Source organism: Trachurus trachurus (genome assembly GCF_905171665.1).
Source record: "Trachurus trachurus genome assembly, chromosome: 24".
Lineage (NCBI taxonomy): Eukaryota > Metazoa > Chordata > Actinopteri > Carangiformes > Carangidae > Trachurus > Trachurus trachurus.
Window position 1 is genome coordinate 26451696 of NC_139910.1, and position 25032 is coordinate 26476727.

The 25032-nt window shown below is 42.7% G+C and overlaps 1 protein-coding gene and 1 long non-coding RNA gene across 2 annotated transcripts in view; both read right to left on the reverse strand.

The window, feature by feature from the left end:
* Nucleotides 1–15806, reverse strand: part of tdrd6a (tudor domain containing 6a) — a gene marked incomplete at both ends in the record, with an annotated part of 29283 nt that extends 13477 nt beyond the window's left edge. The window contains 6 exons of the mRNA XM_084000122.1: nucleotides 694–748; nucleotides 8343–8410; nucleotides 9485–9539; nucleotides 9806–9886; nucleotides 9979–10058; nucleotides 10289–15806. Coding sequence (XP_083856248.1) covers nucleotides 694–748; nucleotides 8343–8410; nucleotides 9485–9539; nucleotides 9806–9886; nucleotides 9979–10058; nucleotides 10289–15806 — 5857 coding nt within the window. The remainder of the gene's footprint in view (nucleotides 1–693; nucleotides 749–8342; nucleotides 8411–9484; nucleotides 9540–9805; nucleotides 9887–9978; nucleotides 10059–10288) is intronic.
* LOC311007831 overlaps nucleotides 1–25032 on the reverse strand; it is a 434756-nt gene that overhangs the window by 249388 nt on the left and 160336 nt on the right. The window lies entirely within an intron of this gene.

Below are 25032 nucleotides of genomic sequence, written 5' to 3' on the forward strand. Positions count from 1 at the left end.
GTTAAGACACCATCTCCAGCTTCAACCTCCTGCTCTGTGGGAGTATCTGTGAAAACAATCACATCCCATCATCAAAAACATCAGAACACTATCACTTATTGTGTGTATTACCCATGTTGAACTTGCTTCATAATACATCCCCTACAGCCTGACATCTTTTAATTTAAATTGTTTAAACATGGTCATTGTGTGGAACATTTGATTCATCTCCTGACTTCTCAACACTGACATCAAAAGTCAGTCAAGTCCTTAAACTCACTTGACTATGGGAAACTTCTGCCTGTTTGTAGCCAACATAATAAAACTGTTACAAGCATATCCAATTTACAGCAATTCCCATTGCAGTATACTTACCGGTATGTACAAGAATATACAAGTAGAAATCATTTTGACTAAGGAATATTGATATCCCCAAATATTGTATGTCAGAATGAATCAATAATACATCCATTATATTTGTGCGTTCAGATTTGTCAGAGTTATGACTACAAAATGAATTTAGGAGCTTTAACTGTCTCTATGAACTGTGCATCACAGCCTCCATGACAGCTTTAGCTGCTGACTGCACTGGTGTCCAACTAACTTCCTACTGTTGCAAGCTCTTTCACCTCATGCAGTATGCTTGCCTTGTCTCTCTTCCCCATTAACACTCTAAACCTCTAATGTTGGGTGGTTTGAAATAGAATCACTTACCACACAACTCCTGCGCAGACAGAACAATGGAGGGCAACACCAATTCATCCTGAGTCTGAGTGGATAAACACAATGAAATATAATAAAACAGGAAACCGTCTTTTTTGACACAACAAGCACTAGGGGTGTGACTGTGTACACGTGTAAACGTTTACACGGAATGAAACTGTAAACGTGTAGTAAAAAATCCCTAAACGATACACGTTTTAGGGATTTTTTTTTTTTTTCATATTTTTAAACATATGATGGGGGGGGGGGGGGGGGGGGTCCCGCACACTGTCCAAATTTAGAGAAAACTATGATTTAATGAAATAATGCTGTGAGCTTTTCCCTCCTTCAGACAGTGTGTGCACGCGTTTTTTTCTTTCTATTTTTCTTGTCTTTTTCTTTCTTTCTTTTGCGAGCGAGTGTGATGGCGCCGCCAGCGAGCAAACCGTTGCGTAGCCCGGTGTGGCGATACATTGAAAAGAATGACAGAGGAGACAAAGTTGTATGCAGTATTTGTCAAACAGAGCTGACACATAACGGCCAAGGGGGCAGTTGTCGGTCTGAGAAGTGAAGCTCACTTCCGCGTTCAAAAAGCTGCAATCCCCTCGGCTGTCGCTGGGGGCTGGCTCCAGAAGGGAGCAACTCCAATTGAGCCCCATGTTAAAATAGCCGATTTTACAGCTTTAAAAAACATATTTACAGCCTGGTACATTTCATTTTTTTGGTCTCAACCGATAGTTTCTACCCCCGCACACACTCTGAGGGGGGTGAATTTTTTTAAAACTCTACCGTTTTACTGTTATTAGGTTTAAAGTTCTGGCCAATTAGGGCGCAGAACCGTTGAGTGACAGGTCCGGCGACCGCTGCTTCGAGGCCAGTGGGCGGGCTCTCGGCCGGCCAACGGCCGCACCGCTCCAAATATGGCAAGTAGAATCCAACATGGCGCGGCTCAAACCCCCGTAGTAGCGGCACAAAACAGACTCCCCCAAACCAATGGGTGACGTCACGGACGCTACGTCCATTCTTTTTACAGTCTATGATAACGGCAGTACCGGGTCGATGCTCAATCACATGCGACTAAAGCATAAAAAACAAATGCCGCAGGTAGGAGCAGGATCGACCGAGCCGTCACAATCCATGCTCTCTTTTGTCAGGAGGGTTGACAAAACCAGAGTTGCCAAGATAACGGACCTGATCGTCCGAATGGTTGCTCTCGACATGCAGCCGATATCCATCGTGGAAGATTCAGGGTTTAACGAGTTGCTAGCCTACCTGGAGCCCGGATTCAAGATGCCCAGTCGAAAGACGATTTCAAGCTGTGTCGGGAAGTTATACGAGGACTGTCGCACCCACGTCAAGTTAGAGCTGCAGACCACCCAGTGCGTCGCCATTACAGCTGACTGCTGGACCTCTGTTAACACAATATCCTACTTGACTGTGACCTGCCATCTGATCGATGAGGATTGGAACTTCAGGTCAATTGTCCTTTCTACACGGAAGATGGAGAGTCACACGGCTGATAACCTGGCCAAGGTGAATTTCCCACGGGGATTAAAAAGTTATTTATCGGTCTTCACTCATTCATTCATAATTTGTTTGTTCGTTTATTCATTCATTCCAGGAGCTCAACTCCGTTGTGGTGGACTGGCTGGTTGAGAGTGACCGGGTGACCGCTTGCGTTCGCGATAACGCAGCGAATATGATCAAGGCCAATCGGGCATGTGTTTGGGAGTCAATAAGCTGCGCAGCGCATACCCTGCAGCTGGCCATAAATGACGGTTTTAAATGCATTCCGTGCCTGGAGAGAATCATTGGAGCCTGCAGTAGGCTCGTCGCCCACTTCCATCACAGCGCCAAAGCGACACAAGCCCTTCACGTCAAACAAGAACAGATGGCCATCCCACATCACACACTCGTACAGTGTGTCAAGACCCGGTGGAATTCAATTTATCACATGTTTGCAAGGCTGCTCGAGCAAAGGTAAGCTTCATCCTACTCCTCCGGACAATAAATGGCTGCTTATGGCTTGTCTATATCTATTAGTTTTTTATTGTTTTTGTCTTGAAATCATACATTAAAAAAACCTTATACCGGTAGATAAGTCTAGTTTTTTTTTGTAAGGCTCTATTGAATGCTGCTGCTCTCTGACTGGTCAGTCGCTGACCGTCGTCAAGTATAACGGACCGTTGCTAGGGACGCCGCTCTGATCAGCGGAGCACAGAAAAGAGAAACTATGCAGGATGTTTACCTTATGTTTCATTTTACCTCAAACAGCTTCTGAGTTTGGGCTAATTGTGATGTTAGATAAATGACTTGTAACATGTTATTACATAACCTGCATGATAAACCTGTAATCTCTTGTTTATGACATAGTCTATGCATAGGCCTTACACAAATAAAGCTCCACACATTGTTACATAGCCTACGTGATAATCAATCGATCCCCTGAGAGGGGGTTATGAGTGTTGTGGACAAGCTACAGAACTGTGATGTAGCACCCTTTCTATCTGATGTTTTTAACTCATTGAGTGCCGCGCTCCTTTCCAAAGTTTTAGTCAAGTGTACCGGCAATTTAGACCATTTTTGACGATTTTTGTAGAGCCTCAGTGTATTCTATATTATTGCCACCAACACATACTGTGGCTCAATTGAAAGGTTTATCTTAATGCTTCAAGTGGCCACAAACCGTTTGTTTCTACGTGCCCCCGTACCTGAGAAAAGTCAAGCTAAACATGGCTGGGTTTCACCAAAATCCCTCCTTTTTTTCTAGAAAAGGAGATAGAGCGTCTTTTATGAAAGGTGCTCTGTTTGTGCCTGTCGCTCTTCTGACACTCGCATTTCTGGATCAAAGGGCTCGTATAAGATAAATATATACAACAATTGTTGTTCTATTCACAAAACCACCATCGGGGGCGGGGGGGGCGCCACTAAACAACAATAACACAGACGCACCGTGCCGTGTCACAGCTTCTCCCCGCGGAACGTGAGGGTCAGTCGGCCACCGCGGCTCGGGAAGACCGGTCCCGCCGGTGGTCGCGGTCCTTCTGTGGTACGGGTCGGTGATGCCGGTCTGCTTTGGCCCAGAGACCATCAGATTTTACAGCGGGAGGACTTTGGGGAGGACACGGTGTTGCTCCAGATGAAGACCGGGCGGACTGTCGGCTGAGAGCTTCCTGTTTCTGCTCCGAGCAGCTGGAGCAGCAGCGCGGGTGAGAGCAGAGCAGCTGCGCTGCATCTGCATGCAGAACTCGTTTGCAGAAGCCGAGTTATGATAAAAACTTCCAGATCATGAGCTGTCATGTGACTTTGATCGTCATCTATTTCAGTTCTCCTCGTCGTAGAGTCCCCAAATTTACAAATGTGTATTAAAGTGTCTATTTTCATAATTTAAAAAAAAAGCAAAAAACGTAAAATTACGTTTTTGGCACTCAACGCATGGGAACGAATAACGAGAAATTACGTGGTTGGCACTCAATGAGTTAAGAATGTTGATTTTTTTTTTTTTATCGCTACGATTTAATGACTTTCATGACCTGACTAGTGACTAGCTACCTAATTTAAACTGCCAGGCCTTACTGGAGTGGATATGCCAGACAGAATTTTGTTGTGCTTTGTTATGCAATCTAATCTAAAAAAAAAATCAGTAGACCTAATTTGAAAATTTTTTTCATTCAAGGTGGGCGATAAACGCTGTGCTGTCAGACCGCTCCACCACCAAATTGGGGGATGCTCGCACCCTTGAGCTGAAAGACGAGTACTGGCGAATCATGGGGGAGATGGAGCCAGTCCTCGCATCCTTGGATATGGCCACCGTCATGATCAGCGGAGAGAAGGCTGTGTCACTCTCAGTGGTCTATCCCATGCTGTGCGGCCTGATGAACGACCACCTGAGGCCAGAGGAGGGTCAGAATGGTATTGTCACAACTTTCGCCAACACTGTACGGGAGTCGCTGGCCACAAGGTGATTTTGATATAGATTAGGGTTCGTAGTCGTACCGTCATGAAAACCTGGAAAAGTTATAGGTCCATAATTTTGTGAAGACAATTTTATTTTATTTTATGTTATATGTTATTTTTATTTAAAGAAGAACTTTATTTTTGAAGAATTTATTGCAATTAAAACATTACAAAGTGTATCAAAATGTGTCTGTGGTTTGAGGCACCAACTACAATGGTCTGACTGAAATTCGTTAATTTTTTGGTCTTGAAAATTAATTTAAAGGTTGAGAAGTCATTGAAAAGTTATGGAAAACCATTGCTAAAAAAGTGTAGGCCTACTAAACTACGAACCCTATTTGTTATTTTTTTTAAATTTTAAATTTATTGTAAATCCCAGCAATCATGATACATGCACATAAAACACCAGTTTCGTGCTTCACTCCCCGAAAAAGCGCCTTTACTTCTATCTTTGCTTAACATAGGTTTCTCCCGTGGGACCCTGCGACGGCAACCAGTCCCGCTATTGTGGCATCGGTCCTCGACCCCCGACACAAGAAGCTACGGTTTCTTTCCGACGATGTGAAGGCTGCGTCCAAGGTCCATATAGAGGCTCTTTTTGAAGAGGAAAAGAGAAAGGGAGGAGAAGCAGCAGCAGGATCCAGTTTGACAGAAGAAGACGACGGACCTCAACCTCCAAAAAAAAAACAGTGCCATGTCCTTCCTCTTGGGCAAAATCTACACGGAAGAAAGCAACAGCACTGAGTCAGAACTGGAGAGGTACCTTTACCTTCCGGCCATCAGCAACCTTGAAGCAGACCCCCTCGCCTGGTGGAAGACGCATGAAGGAGAATATCCAGTCCTTGCAAATATAGCCAGACGGTATCTCTCCATACCGGCAACATCTGTGCCTTCAGAGAGGGTCTTCTCGGCAGCAGGCCGACTTGTCACAAGGTTGCGGTCCAGGCTTTTACCTGAGAACGTCAACATGCTGGTGTTTCTCAACCTGAATCTTTCCAGGTTGACCAATTAGTTTAGGGGTAAATGTCCTCCTGAGCCCTTTAAAGTTTCTCTCTCTCTCTCTCTCCACCTCCTCCACGTCTTCTCTCGTAGCTGTAGGCTTTTTTATTCTGTATGCCAGAATTCTGTTCTATTTCTTTTATTTTTATTTCTTTTAGTTTTTTCTGAGCAGCACAGAAGCCTTTTTTATTCTGTATGCCAGAATTCTGTTCTATTATTTTTATTTCTTTTTTTCTGAGCAGCACAGAAGCCTTTTTTATTCTGTATGCCAGAATTCTGTTCTATTATTTTTATTTCTTTTTTTCTGAGCAGCACAGAAGCCTTTTTTATTCTGTATGCCAGAATTCTGTTCTATTATTTTTATTTTTATTTCTTTTAGTTTTTTCTGAGCAGCACAGAAGCCTTTTTTATTCTGTATGCCAGAATTCTGTTCTATTTTTTTTTTTTTTTGCTTTCTTTCTGAGCAGCACAGAAGAAAATAAATTGTGAAAATAAAATAGAAATGTGAAGGGGGGAGAAAAAGAAACTATAAAAACTAAATAAGACAGTTTTGTTAAAAATGTGACACCATGGTTCGCCTAGACTTGATGTTCTGTTTAACCTGCTGTTCTGCACTTCATGGATTGGATTTTCTTATTTCCTCATTGGACTACCAGTTTGTATCACTAGTACAGTATGCTTACATGCACGTATGCAACTGGAGGATCTCGAGGGCCAAGTTGCCTCTATGTAACTCAGTTTTGTAAGTGAGTGCTCTCTCTCTCTCTCTGGCTGAGGTACGTTCTGTTTTAGAGTTTTTCAACCAGCCAGTCCACCACAACAGAGTTGAGCTCCTGGAATGAATGAATAAACGAACAAACAAATGATGAATGAATGAGTGAAGACTGAAAAATAACTTTTTAATCCCCGTGGGAAATTCACCTTGGCCAGGTTTTGTTAGTTATATTTTGCTGATGCACATTACATTACAGCACATTTGTGCCTATACATTACATTTAGGTGTTGTTACTGTGTTTGAGGATCTTTGTTTCGCCAGTTTGTTGGCACATGAATGAAATCAATAAAAGTCATTTAAGACAAGAATTTATTCATTCCAGTATTTATTCCGGACTGGGTCAATATAAAACGTGGTAAAACTAAACAGACCTGTTGGTCTGTTTTCCAACATAAAACATGAATAGACCTTCGTGTAAATCCCTATTCGCACGGGATTAGTTTTACCTGGGGACCTCTGGTAATGTGTAATAATTGCGGAGGACGTCTGTGATCTTAATCCCGTGCGAATGAGCCATGTCAGTAAAAATTCCCCCGCAAATTACCTAGTTATATTTCCCCAAAGACCGACGTCCCGTGGTAAAACTAGTCCCGTGCGAATCTGCATCTCAGTAGCCTAATTGAGGGGCATTTTTTGTTGTAGGTATCTGTGTTTTTAAGAGCCAAGTCACCACCACACACACCTTCACTGCTGCCGATAAAATAAAAAACTGTCACCGAGTGCTGCATTTCGATTTGAATTTGTGAGTCTATCAAGTGCATTGTTTATCAATACGGCATGCGTGAGTGTCTGAGGCGTGAGTGTCTGAGGCGTATCACGGAGTGAGCTCAGCCTACGTTATAGAACAAAGTAAGAGGGAAGTCAGTAACTTCGGGCGGGCTGGGTTGCGATTCAGCGGGGCTCGGGGCTCGAGCCGCGGCTGGGGGAGCACTCGCCCCATAGCCCTCCTCGTCCGCGGCGCCTCGCGCATCGCCGGGCCGGGGGGGGGGGAACTATGGACCGGGCTCCGTCGGGGCTCCGCTCTGGTGACACCGGCACGGTGGCGTGCAGTGGCAGTGCTTCCACCGGCTGCGAATATCAGACTAAACAAAAATAAGGCTATAGCGAAATCTAGCGGTCCTGAAGCGTGTACACGTGTACACGAAAAAAAATTGCACAGTGTACATATTTTAGTACACGTTCACACCCCTAACGAGCACCAAAATAGTTAACCCAGTGGTTTGTGTAAGAGATGAGGTAATGTGCATCACTTTAAACTCTGCAAATCATAGCAAACCTATCTGATAACATTTACTAATTCTCCAGTTAAGATGAAAGTGTCTATTTCTTCATGATTAAAACCACATTTAAAGGGACAACGAGGAGTTTCTATTTGGTTATAAAAAAGTCTCACGTTAATGTGGATGAATCTCCGCTACCCACACTTGTTAATGGGCCCATTTTCGATAAATATATCGTTCTGTCTCTATCGTTATTTTGTTATTATTAGTGGTGGCAGAAGTGCTGGTCGAGCCGACCAGCGTTTACTTCGTTGCGAATCATGAGAATAACGCAGCCGCATCGCCGTTTATGGTCGGAACTACGGTGGTATGTGAACCTCTTTGAACCTCTGACCTTAATTATTGATGAATGAAAACATGAGTCCGTCTTGCGCCCGGTCAAAGAAATGTACGGTGCGCGCGGAGGCTCATAAATGTAGTGTGAAAACGCTTCGCTTTTCCAAAACTCCTCGTTGTCCCTTTAAGGTTTTAATTAGTGATACAAACACGTACCTGCTGCAAGTCTTGAGATGTTTGAGCAACCGTCTGTAGCAGGTCAGTGCTCTTCAAGGGACAAACACCTTCACCTCTATCACCCTGAACACAAACACAAAGTCACTTTGTAGATACATTTTACAGTTTGACTGAACTGTTGAATTGTAACACGTTACCATATCTGTGGAGGGGGGTGTGCAGGTTTGTGGCTTGGTGGGTGCTGAGTCGGCGCCATCTTGGAGGGCTGCAGATACAAAGACAGATACACAATCAAAATGTTGCCTGAAGGCTTCAAAGTGCTCATCTGTTGAAAACAGCAGTGGAACTGTGAGATTCCTTTCCAGATCAAAGTAGTGGTCTTTATGTGAAGGAATAATAATAAATGCTAATGCTAATAATACTAAAATTATTTCCCACCCTTTGTGTTTCAGACTCCATGCTAAACTATTGGTTGCAAACACAACCTCTGTGTGGATTTCTCTCAAGGTTTATGTTCACATACACGTCACTGAAAATGTCTGAGGGGTCTAAACCAATAATTAAAAGACTAGAACGGTGGCAACAAACCAGAACAAGTCTCCTCATGTTGGGTCGAGGTCTCCTCTTCAGCCACTGAGTCATTCTAAAAACAGAATAAATCATCAATCACTGACCCACGGCCACTGTCTGACACATGACATTGATGTTTTATACACAGGGAGTCAAATTAACCTTCTTTACAGTCAGTGCTGCTGATATTAAACCATCACAGGTAAGTAGAAGTGATGACTGTACAAGTCCTGCATTTCCACATAATTACCTCCACATGTGTTAAGACACCATATCCAGCTTCAACCTCCTGCTCTGTGGGAGTATCTGTGAAAACAATCACATCCCATCATCAAAAACATCATCTCAGATCACTTATTGTGTGCATTAACATTTGATTCATCTCCTGACTTCTCAACACTGACATCAAAAGTCAGTCAAGTCGTTAAACTCACTTGACTATGGGAAACTTCTGCCTGTTTTTAGTAAACATAATGAAACTATGAATCCGTCCATTATATTTGTGCGTTCAGATTTGTCAGAGTTATGACTATTGAATGAACTTTGAGGAGCTTTTAAGTATTTTAACTGTCTCTATGAACTGTACATCACAGCCACAGCTGCTGACTGCACTGATGTCCGAGCTGGACACATCAGCAGCTAAACTACAGCAACTAACTTCCTACTGTTGCAAGCTCTTTCACCTCATGCAGTATGCTTGCCTTGTCTCTCTTCCCCATTAACACTCTTAACCTCTAAAGTTGGGTGGTTTGAAATAGGAATCACTTACCACACAACTCCTGCGCAGACAGAACAATGGAGGGCAACACCAATTCATCCTGAGTCTGAGTGGATAAACACAATGAAAAGGAAACAATATAATACAAACAAGAAATTGAAATGTGTTTGACACAATAAGCACCAAATAGTTAGTGATTTGTGTAAGAGAAGAGGTAATGTGCATCACTTTAAACTCCAACCTCCACCTTTAAACAAATCATAGCAAACTGATTACATATACTAATTCTCCAGTTGATATGAAAATGTCTATTTCTTCATGATTAAAACCACATTTAAGGTTTTAATTAGTGGTACAAACAACACCACATACCTGCGGTAAGTCTTGAGACATCTGAACAACTGTCTGTAGCAGATCAGTGCTCTTCCAGGGACAAACACCTTCACGTGGAACCTTCAGAAAAAAGTGACACAGATTTCAAATCTATCTGCCCATATGCGACTAAAAGAACACTACAAATGTAAAGTCATTGTGACACAATTTACCATTTTCACTGCTGCCACACTGGTAAAAGAGCTGTCCTTTGTAATGACAGCCTCATTGTCATCCTTGCCACTGGTTGGATCTGAATATCCAAAAACAACAACATCTTAATTGATTTTCATGCACTCAATAAACACAATTTGATATAAATATAAAATTATATAGAAAATTCTTTCAATTTTACATTTCATATTAACTTTGTTTTCTAAAACTAAAAACTAAATACAACTTAATATTTTATTGCCAAAAAATGTATCATACTGTGTACCAACTGAAAACAGAGACAAAAGGAGAAATGAATGTGATGCTTACCAGAAGGAATTGCGGTGTCAACGCTGCTTTCCATCTCGCAGGCTTTCACCTCTTCTGGTGAAGACATCATTGAATCCAGCTCTGACATGTTCATGTCATCTTTAAGGTTCTTGTCCAATGAAGAATCTGGTCCGATAATGTCCAACAGTGGAGAATGATCCTCCTCAGAGCCTTTGTCACCGTCATCCACATCAAGTAGCAAGTTACATGGGTTCACTCCTTCAATAGAAGCACTGCTTTGAGGTTCAATAGCAATCAATTTCTGATCTGGTTCATCTTCTGGAGAAGCGTTTTCATGGGTTTCACTGGTCTCTGTAGTACTTGCTAGGTTGACCTCGTTAACACTGTGAGATTCAACAAGCTCGTCAGTGAGATGTTCTTCACTATTGTCTCTCTGAGGGTGAATGCCATCATCAGCTGCATCTATTTTTTGGTTTTCAGGATGCTCTGGTTGATTCTCAGGTTGTGCAGCCTCATTCCCAGCCAAGTCACACTGCAGTGGTGCTATTGCAGAGCTTTTCCACCAGGTTTTCATGGCCTCGTTTATCACCTGGCCATCACATTCCAACTTCACAAAGCATTTGATGTTTTCTTCATCTCTCATCACTCTAGTGACTGTCAAGTGTAACAACTTGTCTGCTGTGAGTTCAGACAACCCGTCTAAAGCGCCACTGTCCCAAGATCCACATGAAGAATCAAATCCTTCGAGCTCAAATAAAAAGGCCTGTGGTGGAATTACTACCAAGTCAGGGGGCATTTCCCTCACATCTGTAATATTCGCTTTGGACTTGTTTCCGTAGTCCACGAAAAGAACAGAGAGCTCGTCTCCATCTTTGCTTGTGACCTCTGCACGGTACCAAAGCTGATCCTCTGAAAAGAGAACAATGCATGGACTACCAGGGGGGAGAGCGTCTGGATCAATTGGTTTATGATCAGCTGCATTGACAACTTCAGAGACGCAAGATGCTATCTTGTCAAGTTCTTCTGAGTCAGCAGACTGACACCAGAAGGAATGAGCATCATTAATGGTTGAAATGTAGACCTGTAACTGCTGTTCCTCTGAAAACCCCTGCTTGTGGTAAGAAGGTAGAGAACAGGGATTCTGGGATGGTTTCTCTGAGTTTTGAGCAGGTTTTTCATCAGCTTGATCAAGTTTCTGTGAGATTTCAGAACCATTGGTTGAACATGGTCTAGATGCTGTGCATACAACATTTCCACCACTGTCTTCCAGGCTGACTTCCCACACAGATCCTGACTGCCGAATGAACTGGCACTTAAACTTCTTTTCTCCGCCATCACCAATGTCCTTTTTGAAAGCTGCCAACACTTGTGAATCAAGTGTTTCCTCTTTTCCGAGAGTTGCCGCATCACTCAGCATGCAGTGTGTGCTGTATTTGGGCAGTTGCAAGAACGACTGATGGAGTCTGCCTATTTTGGACATGGGTGCCGTTGCTGTGTTTCCAAAATCAACGAACTCAATAAGAGCCATTTTGTTGTCATTGACTTCTTTTACAACTGCTCGATACCATGAGGAATCATCTGCAAACTCTGCTTGAACAAGGTCTCCTGGATGAACAATGTCAATAGCACTGGTTTTCGGGGTCGACTGGGGATCATTGAGCTTTTCAACAAGAGAGAATATTTCATCCTCCTCTCTGACAAGTTGAACATAAAAACTCAACGGGCTGTTGCAATGTGAGACATAAACATCTGCTTTCATGCCTGATGTGATGGACTTTGAGGGCAGGTCTTCAAGTTTAGGGGGTGTTTCAACGTGGTTTGCCTTCTGAGGTTCTGCACCAGGTGTGCTTGACTTGAGCCGAGTGTCTGTGGGGAGATTGTCTTTTCTTGGTTTGACACTGGCAGGCTCAGAATCATTACCTGTACTGCTTGGCGTATTTCCACAGGACTCTCTTTGACGGGGAGGTTTGTACAGCTGCAATGGAGCACCTTTAACCTTTTGACCATTTTCACAAACGGGACGTGAAGCCTTTGGTGCAGACTGCACATTCATGTTGGAGGGTTTTGTCTCGTCTCTCATTTGTCGTGCAGGTTGTGGAGCAGAGAGAGCACTTTTCTGGATGTTGTGTGTGTTCCCATTCTTTTCTTTAGATTGTATAGGGACAGCTCTTGAAGGCCTTTGCCCTTGGTTTCCTGTGGTCCCAGTTGCTTCATTAAAATGGTACGCAACCTTTTCTGTGTGCATCTCAATCTGAAACATCTTCTTAATCTTCGAATTCATCTGGGTCTTTCCATGATACAGCTCCACCAACAGTTTCCCATCAGGTTCTCTGGCCACCACTAGTGCTCGGAATTTAGTTTCTGTTGCTTTTGTCTCAAACCAGCTGTTCACCTCGCTGGGAACATTGGCAGGGACATCAGCGAGTCCACACATAACTGCTTGCACAGGCACCGACATGATATCATTGGCCTCTCTGGGGACTGGAAGCAAGTCAGATCTGTCCACCTCAATAGTGTCGCCATAATCGACAAAGTGAACCAGGATTGCTGGCTTTGTGGCCCTGATCTGTCCCCTGTACCAGTGTCCATCAGTGTACTTGGCAAAGCACAACATCCCGAAGACCGATGGGAGGGTGACGTTCTGTAGCTGGTGGCAGAGGTTGCCTACTTTGACCTTGAGGTCTTTCATCACATCAGTGTTCCTCTCAAGCTGGCAATAGAACTGATTGACAGTGTTTACACACGTCACTGTGATCTCCTCTTCTGTTCCAGTTTTGATGTTGTGCGTTGAGAAGTAGTATGTATCCAGACGAAAAGCTGGTCCAGAGGCTTTCTTGGGAGGTGTGGTTTGAAGAAGGCTGACCATGCTGGTGCAGATACTCTCAAAGGGAGTTTCTAGGTCCACAATGTTGAAAACAATCTTCTGCTCACTGAACATGATGGCATATATGGTACACTTCAGAATGACAAAGCCAGATGCCGCCTTTTCCACAAAACTGTGGAATCTTGCAACTGCTTCTTCAGTCCATTCATTTATGGCAGACGTGGGGTCGATGGGGTTTAACAGACTGCATCGAAAAGCTTGACCGTGCAGAGTGAGAAACTCTGGGCTTATCCTCCTCAGATCATAGAGGGAGACTGTGTCTGTTTGGCCGTAATCAACAAACAGCACATCCGCATGGGGTGCTTCGTGTTTGTGAATTATAAGGGCCCTGTACCACATTCCATTGTCAGGGTGGCGAGCAACACAAGCCATTTCAACAAAAGGCTGATATTCACTGCCTGCGTAATGAGCCTGTATATCACGCATGAGCAATTTCAAGTGTTCCGCATTTTGTACTAGTTGGCACCAGAAGTCATTTGGGCTCTCGATGTAAGACACTGAGACATCGAGGACACTGCCAATGGGAAACATGTGCTCCTTGAATGATGGAATTCTTACAGTACTGTCAGGTGCAACATTGTTTTGTGTCTGGACAGACATTCCACTGTTCTTGTATGCACCCGAGAGTCTGGCATTGGAATGTTGTGTGGGAGGAAGAAAGGCAGTTTGCATGGTCATTTTGGGTTTAGGTTGCCTCTGGGTCTCAGCTCTCTCAGCCAGGTTAGAATTACACATCAGTGTACTTAGGTCACCTTCGCCCTGAGCTTTGGGATCTTTTAGCTGGACAGCATAGCCATTGTCATATTTTGCCGTCACCTGTACATTTAGTTCTTTATCTGTGACCGCTTTAATGAAAAAGTCTGTTGCACTTTGACTCCATCTCCCAGTTTTTGCTTTGACACCAGCCAAGGTGCACTTCAGTGCAAGCGTTGGCAGCTTTTTGAACTTGTCAGGAAGGGTCCTGATGTTAATCCTGTCGACTGCTTCAGTGTTTCCATAATCCACAAAGAACACCTTGACTTGTGTCTCACCAACTTCAGACACAGTTGCTCTGTAGAAGTCACCATCTTCTGCCTTGGCAGCACAGTAGAGCCCAAGAGTTGGATTTTTCACCACATTACTTTTCTCTGAATCTTTGTACAGATGATGGATGTTATCCATCAGTTCATCCAACTCACGTAAATGGTTCTGTGTTTGGATCCAGAACTCTGATGGGTTGGACACATGCTGAACAACTGCAACATGTGAGGAGCTCAGAGAGAGCTCTTCTGCCGGCAACTTCTCTGCTAGGCTTTTTCCCTTTTTCTCTTCTCCAGTCTCTCCGGGACTTAACATCTTTCTTTGATTTCTGTCTTGCTGGCTGATGTATGCAGGACGGATGGCATAATTTCCAACTGGTTTCTCACAATCCAGCAGACAGCTCTCCTTGGAACCGAACAAGTGGTTAATGTTTGTGTTTTCTTCCCCATACAGTGTGACATAGTGAACACCCTCAGAGACACTCTGGTACTCAAATTTGGCAATCACAGTCTTGCATAGAAGGAGGTTCCTGAGAAAGTCGATTTGGCTGGATGTCCACCCAATTCCTTTGTCAATTACTCCATGAAGGGAACAGATGTAAGTCACAACAGGCATCCTGAAAAATTCTGCTGCAAGTGGTCTTACATTCTCCACTTGAACAAACTGTTTTGTTCCATAGTCAACATTCAACACTTCGACCACTCTGTTGGCTTGGAACACCTGTTGTAAAATAGAGCGATACCATTTGCCATCACTTCCTCTTGAGGCACATGGAAAACCAATCATCTCTGGACCTACGATGCAATTGGACATTCGGCCCTCGCAGCACTGTGTGATTTGCTCTGAGAGTTTCTTCAGCTCTTGTGAGAAGACCTTCAACTGGCAAAAAATCCGCTGTGGACTTGTCACTTCTGTGACAATGACAGTCTCTACAGTTCCTATCAGCAGCTCTGGGTACATGAAATGGTCTTGCTTGCGTAGCTGCTCGCCAGTTCCCATGGAGGTTTGTTTAAGCTCTGGTGACACTGGAGTCACATTTTGGGACTGAAGTGACACCAGTACAAAGTCCTGGAACATGTCTGGAGACAGCTTCTTGACGAACCCCATCTCGTGCATTTGTTTGGATATGCTGGGGATGTCCAGGACAAATGTTCTGTGAGCCACCAGCACATCTTGCACATGTGCCTTCACAGACTTCCCAGAGAGAGATTTTAGAAATTCAAGAGCCACTGGAGACCATCTACTCTCAGAGGAAAGTGGTAAGACGTTGGCTAGCACACAGAACTCCACCTCGGGTGGCAGATGAAAGTGCTCCTTTTTACCCCATGCTAACTTACTTGTGGTGGCGCTAGATGAAATCCCTTTGTCAATGAGGAACACACTGTATTTACAGCCATTTCTTGACACAATGCGGGACCTATACCAAGTACCATCTACTTGCACCAAGCACTGGTCACCAGGTTTTCCCTCAAACTCTTGAAATGTCTTCCCAGGAGACTGAATGTCTTTAGCCAAGCTTTCATACACAGCTGTCTTCTCTTGGCTAAATTTTCCCCAAAACTCCACAAGCACACAAAGGGGATGCAAGTGGACCCTGGTTATGAGAATTGTTACATCTGATCCTCGCGTAGGTAGTCCTAGGACTGAAGACATTTTCGCAGGTTCATGAATTCCAACAACCCATAACTCGTCACCATCACTCGTCTCATCAAACACTGCTGTGTCCGCTGTGGATCTGGAAAACATGAAGTGACAATACAAATAAAATTAAAACACCATATTTCAATTTAATTCTGATCTTTAGAAAAAAAATTGCTTACGTAAGACACACTGAGCCATAAATGAACCGTTAATCACTTAATTGTAGTGCACCATCACAGCAGGCTGAAATTAATGACTTTTCCCTTATAAAATGACATTAATGAACCATACATGAAATCATCAACACATTTTCTGACAATACCCGCTACTTTGATGTCTCTTGAAATCTTATTTAATTACTTTTTACAGAATGTTTGATTCAATAGAGAATAAAGGAGAGAACATGCACACATCCAAACAAAAACCTGAGATATGAGGCCTATTTAATACCAGGTTTCAGTGCCCACCCCCACTCCCATGTCTCTTTAAACTGCTGCTGAACAAGAATCTCAATAGTGAGTGTAGTATGTTGTGTTTTAATGTGTGCTTTTTGTTTCTATTCCCATTGTTGCAATACCTGGATTCACAAGATAGGCAGCATCAGATAAACATCATGAGTCATGATGACTGTCCCATAAACTGTAGTCGTCCACTTCATACTTTATGAATGACGTGACTCCAGAGATGGGAGATTCATGTAGCAAGATATTATCAAATTTACTTTTTTGAAATTGTATTAATCTTTGTGTGGATGTTGTTCACAGCCAGCAACCAACATAACATTTAAGACATGTAAAGGTTTACTAAGAAGTAGCACTAACAAAGCTCAGTTATGAGGTTTAAAGAACCTATTCTGGGAAATTTTGGACAAAAAATAGAAGAATATCAGAGAAAAAAAAATTCTGTATCAACACACACTACAGCTTCAGAAATCACTGAAAATGGTCAATCAGAGACTTTGGACCCTGATTCAGATGTCAGGTATCAGACTTCATTCTTAAAAGCCTTATGAACATAGTAACACACAAAGTTGTTGAGGGTCTCCTCAGGAAATTCATTAGTTCTCACATGTGTTGCAATACTCACAGAGTTGTCTGTCGCGATGTTCACAGGAGAAGATGGAGCTTGCACAAATCTTTATGAAGGAAAATCTGAAAAGCAATGTAAAAACACAAACTCACATTAACCAACCAAATACTGAGAGGCAGTGACCATTAATTAGAGGGAAAGCAGTAGTCATCACACTTAAACTAGGGATGTGCTAGTTGGTCGTAAACAGGGGACCAGTTGATTAGAATTAACAAGGTAGTTCAACCAGTCTATTTCACTTCTGACCATCTACTGTATCTCAATTTGCAACTGACCCTGCTTGTCTATGTAAAAACCTTTAGTACATTCATGGGATCTTGGAATCCTGACATAACTCCATACTGTTTCAGGTTTTTTTTTTTTCTTTTTTCAACTTTGACCGTCAAAGATACATTTCACTGTTGGATTGAAATTTGTTCTGAACACCCAAAAGCTATGCTATGGATAATTTACTAAATGTATATCTGTGAAGAGTTATTTTATAGCAATCAACTTTGTAGTAATGAATTATTTCTTACCCAAAGCAGAAAGAGTCTCATACACAATATGTAGGCTATACATGAATTTGTCGTAAAATGGATGTAGTATATAAAAATCTAAAAATGTTACTTAAAGTTTATTATCTCAGTGTAATCTATTGAGCACGTTTTTTCAACTGGGATCAGGAAATTTTCAAGTTACAGCTTGGTTTGTTGCATTACTAATGGGAGGTTATCTTGTTTCATGTGTCTGGACAAGAGATTAATCTTAGTTCCTTATCGCAATACATTCACATTTCACAATTTCAGACTCTTCTTCCTGTGTGTTGTAAGATCCCTTAATTTCTTTGTGTTGGTGACGCTCTGTGAGGATTTCTGTTAAGCTGCAAGTTAAAGGGATCATAACAATGCCTGTGTTTCACCACAAAGTACGTGGTCATGTAAACACTGTGGCATTATCAGTCAAGTAAAAACATCCACTTCTCTACTTAAATAGTTCCTTGTTTGTCCTCAACTCAGGTGAACTCGAAAGTTACATTACATCAGTGTAGGTCTTATGACAGTTACCTGCTCATTCCCAACTTTCCCCGATAGAGCCCATTGATGTCATTATCCCATCAAACTGATTAACATTGAAATAAATTAGTTTTTTTTTTTCATACATTTGTGAGAATCATGCAAATCATTTTGCAATAATCTGCCCAATTTGAAACAAGATGATGTCAGCAATTGCATACTTGCCCATCCAACACATGTTGTAACCTGCAAATTTCCTGGACGCAATGAAAATCAGGATGAACAGGAATCACACTGATAAAAACCTTGGTCAACATAAAACAAATATCTGCATATGAAATAAAACGACTGAAAGTAATGATAAACTGAGTTTTATTACCATACACTTTCAGTCAAAAATGTGGACACCTTCTCATTCAATGCTTTTTCTTTATTTTTTATCACTTTCTACATACTGGAGACATCAAAACTATGAAGGAACACATATGGAGTTATGATGTAAACGCAACAGTGTTAAAGGGATAGTTCACCCAAAATTCAAATTTCACTCATTATCTACTCACCCTCATGTCAACTAAGGGTTGGGAGAAGTTTCAGAGTCCTCCGTGGCTTCTCTGAGTTACAGCGGGGCTCCGTGCAGCACTGCATGTCCATATGACGGTAGCGAATGGTGCTCACTTTTCTTCGTCCTAGACACACCAAAAAAACATCCAAATACCTCCATAGTGCTCGTCTGTAATGTCCCTCTTGTATTGAAGCCCCAACATGAGAAATTGTTCCAAAAAAAATTAAAGCAGATATCAGCTTCACGGCCGTTTCGGCTAATGCTGCGTTCAAGGCAGGCTTTTGAAACCGTAAGTTACAGCTTCAAGTCACAACTACGACTTGGTAGCGTTCCAGGTAACCCGTAGCTCGTGTTTTTACCATCCTGTTGTCTGTGAAAGTTCCCTATAACGGCCACTCGTAACTTCCGACCCGTGAACTCGTACCAGATCGAACTGGTATGACTTCACAGGAAGGAAAAACACAAAGTACGAGTTTCTTTGAACGCACCATGAGTTAGCAGCCCCCGCCCTTGTCAGGCATCAATTGGTCCTCGTGCTACGTCACCACATTCACGCGCATCCCTTGGCTGCACACACAGCCCTTCATGCCGTTCTCTCTCCTCATTGGATAACACTTGTATCCCACAAGGAAAATTTTCTCCTCGGGTTACAGCAGAGCAGAGTGACGGAGAGACTCGTGTTTAGGCTGAAATACTTCATGTAAGTGATTGCTGACGGAAAATAGGACTATTTAGGACTTATATTAACAAAAACATTCCACTGATATCTGCTTTAAATAAGTCTATATTTCAAGCTTGTTTGTAGCAGAAGCTCCCAGTGTCTCAGTTCACTGCTTTGCCTGTGTCTGTGCAAATCTCGTGCGATTTGCATTGACACCCAGTTCACGGCTCCGCAAATCGCGTTCCGGCAGAGCAACACTGGGAGCTTCTGCTACAAACAAGCTTGAAATATAGACTTATTTAATTTTTTTCGGAACAATTTCTCATGTTGGGGCTTCAATACAAGAGGGACATTACAGAGGAGCACTATGGAGGTATTTGGATGTTTTTTTGGTGTGTCTTTTTGGACAAAGAAAAGTGAGGCCCATTCGCAACCGTCATATGGACATGCAGTGCTGCACGGAGCCCCGCTGTAACTCAGAGAAGGCACGGAGGCATAGACATCAGTGTTTCCTCTACATTCATTTAGCAGTGGCGCACCGCCACAGCTAAATCCTAGCCGCCGCTGCTTCAAATTTCTTTCTTTTTTTTTTTTTAAATTGTCGCTAATCCACCACCGCCACATGCCTCCACCTTCACTGCAGAGTCCTGCACTGCACCTCGCGAGTAGCTACTAAGGTAAACTACAGATAACTATCTTGCTCAGTATCTACTCTTTGCACCCCCTCTGCACCTCGATGACAGACCACAGCCTGTTTTTCCGCAGAATCATTGAACTCAGGTGACAGAATGACAACAGACTCAGGACAGATCAGTGGTCGCTGTTGCCGGTGTTTTTTTTTTTTTTTAATTAGCGGGTTTGATTCTCGTGTCGGACGTCGCGCTCAGTGCTGGTGGAAAAGAAAAAAAAACTAAAAAGTGTGTGTCAGTCCGTCGGGCTTATGATGATGTTATTGTAGCGCATACAGTAAGTTTAACAGGACATATCCTCTACTGCGCTGTAACATAAACGTGCATAAACTCCCCCTCCTCTCCGCGGCCGTCCGCTGGTGCGAGTGGGAGGAGGGGTAACGGCGATGACGGCAGCGACACCGACAACGACGAGACGGCAGAACGATCCTGTGTAGGAGCTGTCCGTGCGGTTACTTAACCAAAAGTCTCCTGAAGAAGGCCCAGGTTATCAAACTAAGAGAAATATGACCTGTGGTAGTTTGTTTGAATAGCAAAAATACATCATGACTGACATGAAGTTGTCATGAAAAAAAAAAAGAGATGTTGATTCGGTGGAAACCCGGCTTTACAGGTGCGCGGGGGGGGGGGGGGGGGGTCTACGGTATGCGGGGGGCAATCACGGGGGGGGGGGGGGGGGGGGTCTGGGGGTCTGAGCGCCACTCCTTAAAAAAATCCTAGAGGAAACACTGGACATATATACATAGACACCGCATTGACTGCTGCCTCCCACTAGAGCGACGTGCCTACAGGGCGGCCATCTTGGAACAGGACTACTCACGCCTACAGTGCATTACTTCCATAGAGGTATGATGTAAAAGTGATCATAATTCACTCAACTGTCAAGCTATTTTCACGGGGTTTGTTTGTAACAAATGCCTGACATGATAAATATGTAGATAGATATGCAGTTCTCCTTTACTTTTTATTTCGAGACAACACTCACTCATTCTCTCTCTCTTACTCTCCCTGTCTCTTTTTTTTTTTTACACACCGGCGGTGTCAGCTGATGTACAGTGCACGTCTGCAGCAACCCAAACAAATGCACATGTTGACTGGCTCTATTCCAGCCACATGATTGGTTTGGCGCAGCGGAACTCTCAATATCATTGGCTATTTGCCAAAACATGGATGAATGAAACCTATTGATCACGTCTCATATTTCTATCGAAGAAAAGTTATTTCACAATTTATAGCGTTTTATCACCCAGCCCTGGTGGGCTATTGTCCCCCTCCTACCTGGGAAACAGGAGGGAGACACAGCTCTAACTACACAACACCGACAAGCACTGAGAGCCGCATGTTGCAGAGACGTTATAAGATTTAAAAAAAAAAAAAAAAAAAACGCAAATAATAAGCCGAAAAGGTGCAACTTGCCTCTTTTTGTCGATGTATTATTTGCGGGGGCTTTCGGGGGATCTGGTGACGGTGGAGGATCCGCCAGTCTGATCAGGACCTGGGGTCTCATTTATAAAACTGTGCGTGGGATCGTTACTAAAAGTGTACGTACGCCCAAAAGCCAAGGTTTGCGTGCGCCAGTAAATATTCAGACTTATAAAACCCAGCGTACGCACACTTGCAAGCAAACTTCCCTTTATAAATCACTGAGTTCCTACAATTGTGCGCAGCTGAATCCGCTTCACGTTCCGCCCTGTACACGCCCTGTTTTAACCGTAGATGGTCAATGCAAACCACCACATGAATGTGATCTGCATGTCAATGAGCCTGACGTGCTCTTGTTCTGTCGGTGTTGTGAATCAGCTGCAGGTGTGAAAGTGACAACGTGACGTGTTGCTGCAGCTGTTAACGGCGTCAGCGGCTCAGAGCGCACGCGGTGTTGTTTTGGTGCGCTGCCCTCTCACATGCTGGACCCGGTTCGGCACATAGTTACAACAATGACAACAGTTCTAATCTGAAACAAGTTATTAACCATTCATTATGGTCTCCCTCTCCCTCCTTTCTCCAGAGGTGCCGTGGTGCAGAATTACGCACGGGGCACCGCTGTATTATTTACAGTAATTAGACTGATCGATAAAACTTTGAATAATTAGCGGAATCAGTTACATTCTGAGGAATGATCAAACATGACACTTCTCTTGATAACAAGAAAACAGAATGTAACAATTGTGCGAAAGATTACTGGATTTTTTCCCAGGGTTTGAGATTTAATTGACTCTCGATCATATGTTCACAGTATCATAGGAACATATAGTTATTTACACCATGTATTTATCCCATGCAGCCGCGGCGTCCTCTCCTCCTCCTGCGCTCTGGGAGTGGACAATATGACGGAGAGACGGTGGTGATTAAATATAGAGAAGGAATTTTGATTTTGAATTTTAAGTTAGATTCTAAGAAGATGTTTCTGAAACATCAGTCCGATGCAACATAAGGGCGCTGTTGAATTAAATCACTGTGGCAACATGGATCTAACGCATACGGGTTGAAATTAAATGTGTGACGGCCGATAATAAAAACATAATCGTTCTTCTCACTCATCATTTCCTGAGTCTGACTTCAGTTCACCACCACACCGTCTGTGTCGCCAATTCCCCTTTTCCTCCAAACCATGCGTACGCATGGTCAGAGTTTGCTTAGAGCTGCGCACATTCTCCCGTCAAGTTTGTTTTTTATTAGGGGTGTGAACGTGTACGAAAATATGTACACGTGTACACTGTGCATTTTTTTTCGTGTACACGCTTCAGGACCGCTATAGGTTGCTATAGCCTTATTTTTGTTTAGTCTGATATGTGCAGCCGGTGGAAGCACTGACACTGCAGCCACCGTGCCGGTGTTACACCGGAGCGGAGGAGACCCGACGGCGGATTCGTCCCGCCCCCCTCCATGGCAGCACGGCAGCAGCAGCTGCAGCACTGCCCCGCTGTCTGTCACATTACTCTCCGTATCAGCGCAATCTCGTTTACATTACATTAAGCCGACATCAGGAGAATAATGAGACACGACGGTAAATCAATGATAATACAATTATGATAATGTACAGATATAAATATATTTGTTTCAAAACCTTGGGGGAAATTTTGGCCCCTGGATCATGATTTTTGGGGGCATGTTACCTTTATATTGTAAAGAAATTATTTAAATGTGACCATTGGTGCCTAATGTGATACATTATGGAAATTGCATCACTTATATGTATCCCATCTTTTGAAATAAGATTTACTGTACAAAATTTGATGAATAAAACCAATGATCGTAGACTAGACTAGTCTGAAAATAGCATAGGTGTCTGTGCTGTAAGAAAAAGAAAAAAAAATCAAGAATCGAATTGTGACCCTAAAATCGAAAATCAAATCGAGGATTTGGAGAATCGTGACACCCCTATATTCTACTATGTTAAACACTTTTTTGTTGACTACATAATTGCATGTGTGTTCCTTCATAGTGTTGATGTTTTCAGTTTGAATCTACAATGTAGAAAGTGACGGAAATACAGAAAAAACACTTGTGTCCAAACGTTTGACTGGTAGCATGTCTGCATTAGCTTGCCGCATTAATGTTAGCACTTTCCCACAAAAAAATGTGCATGTATTTTTTCAAAGAAAATCTGTGACATCAACTGAAGTGACCCCTGGAGAGCAATTTATTTATCCACGGCACTAAAAAGCAGTCATCATCATCATCATCATAAGTTGCTTCAAGCATGTTTCTGACTATAAAATGACAGAAATCCTTTCAGCCTTCTCTGCTCCTATGACACAAAATGAACCACATTTTGACACCTTTACCTATGAGCTTTGTAGGGTGCCTGTGAAGAATATGAAGCACTTCGACCACTAACATTGCATGGATAGAAATGAGTTAGACTGGGCACTGAAAGAAGTGTGTAAAGATCATGGGTATCTTTATGCTTTTAACCGTCATTCACTGTAAGTTACAATGCTAATAAGCCACTAAAATGAAAACATCATCTTTAAACCTGTGGTACCGTTTGGTTTTGGCATTTCATTTCACCACTTTCCCAAGAAACCAACCCTATAACTACTGCTATTATTTACACTTCTTTTTTGTTTCACATACATAGGAAGCTTACAAAACAAAATAAAACATATGCATTTCACAAATACATTCTACGATTAAGAGCCTCCAGTAGTAGGGGAGCGCCGGGTCGATTGATACACTTTTCATTTAAACGTCTTTTTCAAAGATGACGTTATGTACACAAACATTTTTATCATGTGATCAATAACTCACATGTGTATTCTCTTAGTTACAAGTGTAATTTAACACATATGTTGGATGATCGCACTGTTTTATAACTTTGAACATAAGTTGACATTTGTCTCAAACGCCCCACCTATGCGGGTCGTTGGGACGGTTGAAACAGCATGTTTTAAACAGAAACTACTGACATTATTCTCGTTTTTATGAAGCATATCGGACAACATACTAGTGTACTCGTCATTGCCAAAATGTCACATCATTTCTCACAATATAAATAGGTCAAATAAATATTTTGTCCCGTGCATAATTGTCAAGATCCGCATTTCGATTAAACTCACCTTTCTTCTTCTGTACGAGTTGTTGGATGACTGTATTTTCATTTCATTTACTTATTTCTCTGTCCTAAGTCATGTTTATGGATACACAGTTGAACATATTGTCATTTTACCCTCGGCATTTTCCCCTCACTTTGCTGAATATCTGTTGATTCATGTCATAAACACGAACATTAAAAATATGTGGTGTTTATTAAAAATACATGTTGTTCATTCAAATCGGTTGTTGTTCATTGCAAAACAGTTAGGCTAATTCGGTGATTTATATACAGATATTGATCGCGTAATGTGACCACAATCACTACGCACACGGTGGCATGAGGGACATTTGAAACAGCTGTATCAATCGTCCCTGCAGCGACTACTGACACTTCAACCTGTTTTGCCTCTAAACTTCAAAACTATGACATTGCATACATGAGGACCTGTTTATGTATGAATTCATCTGTTGTTGGGTCATATTATTATTGCATGAAACACACAATACAACTTTTGATCACAAAAAAACTACCGCACGTAACATTTTACTTTCCGTAGTCAAAAACCGGTTCGCGCTAATAACTTTTGAATGGCGTGATGTAATTTCACGAGCTTTCCCAGGATTGGTAGGTGTGAAACATCGTCCCATGTATCAATCGACCCGGCGCTCCCCTAGCTATTAAAGCAGAACTATGCAACTTGGC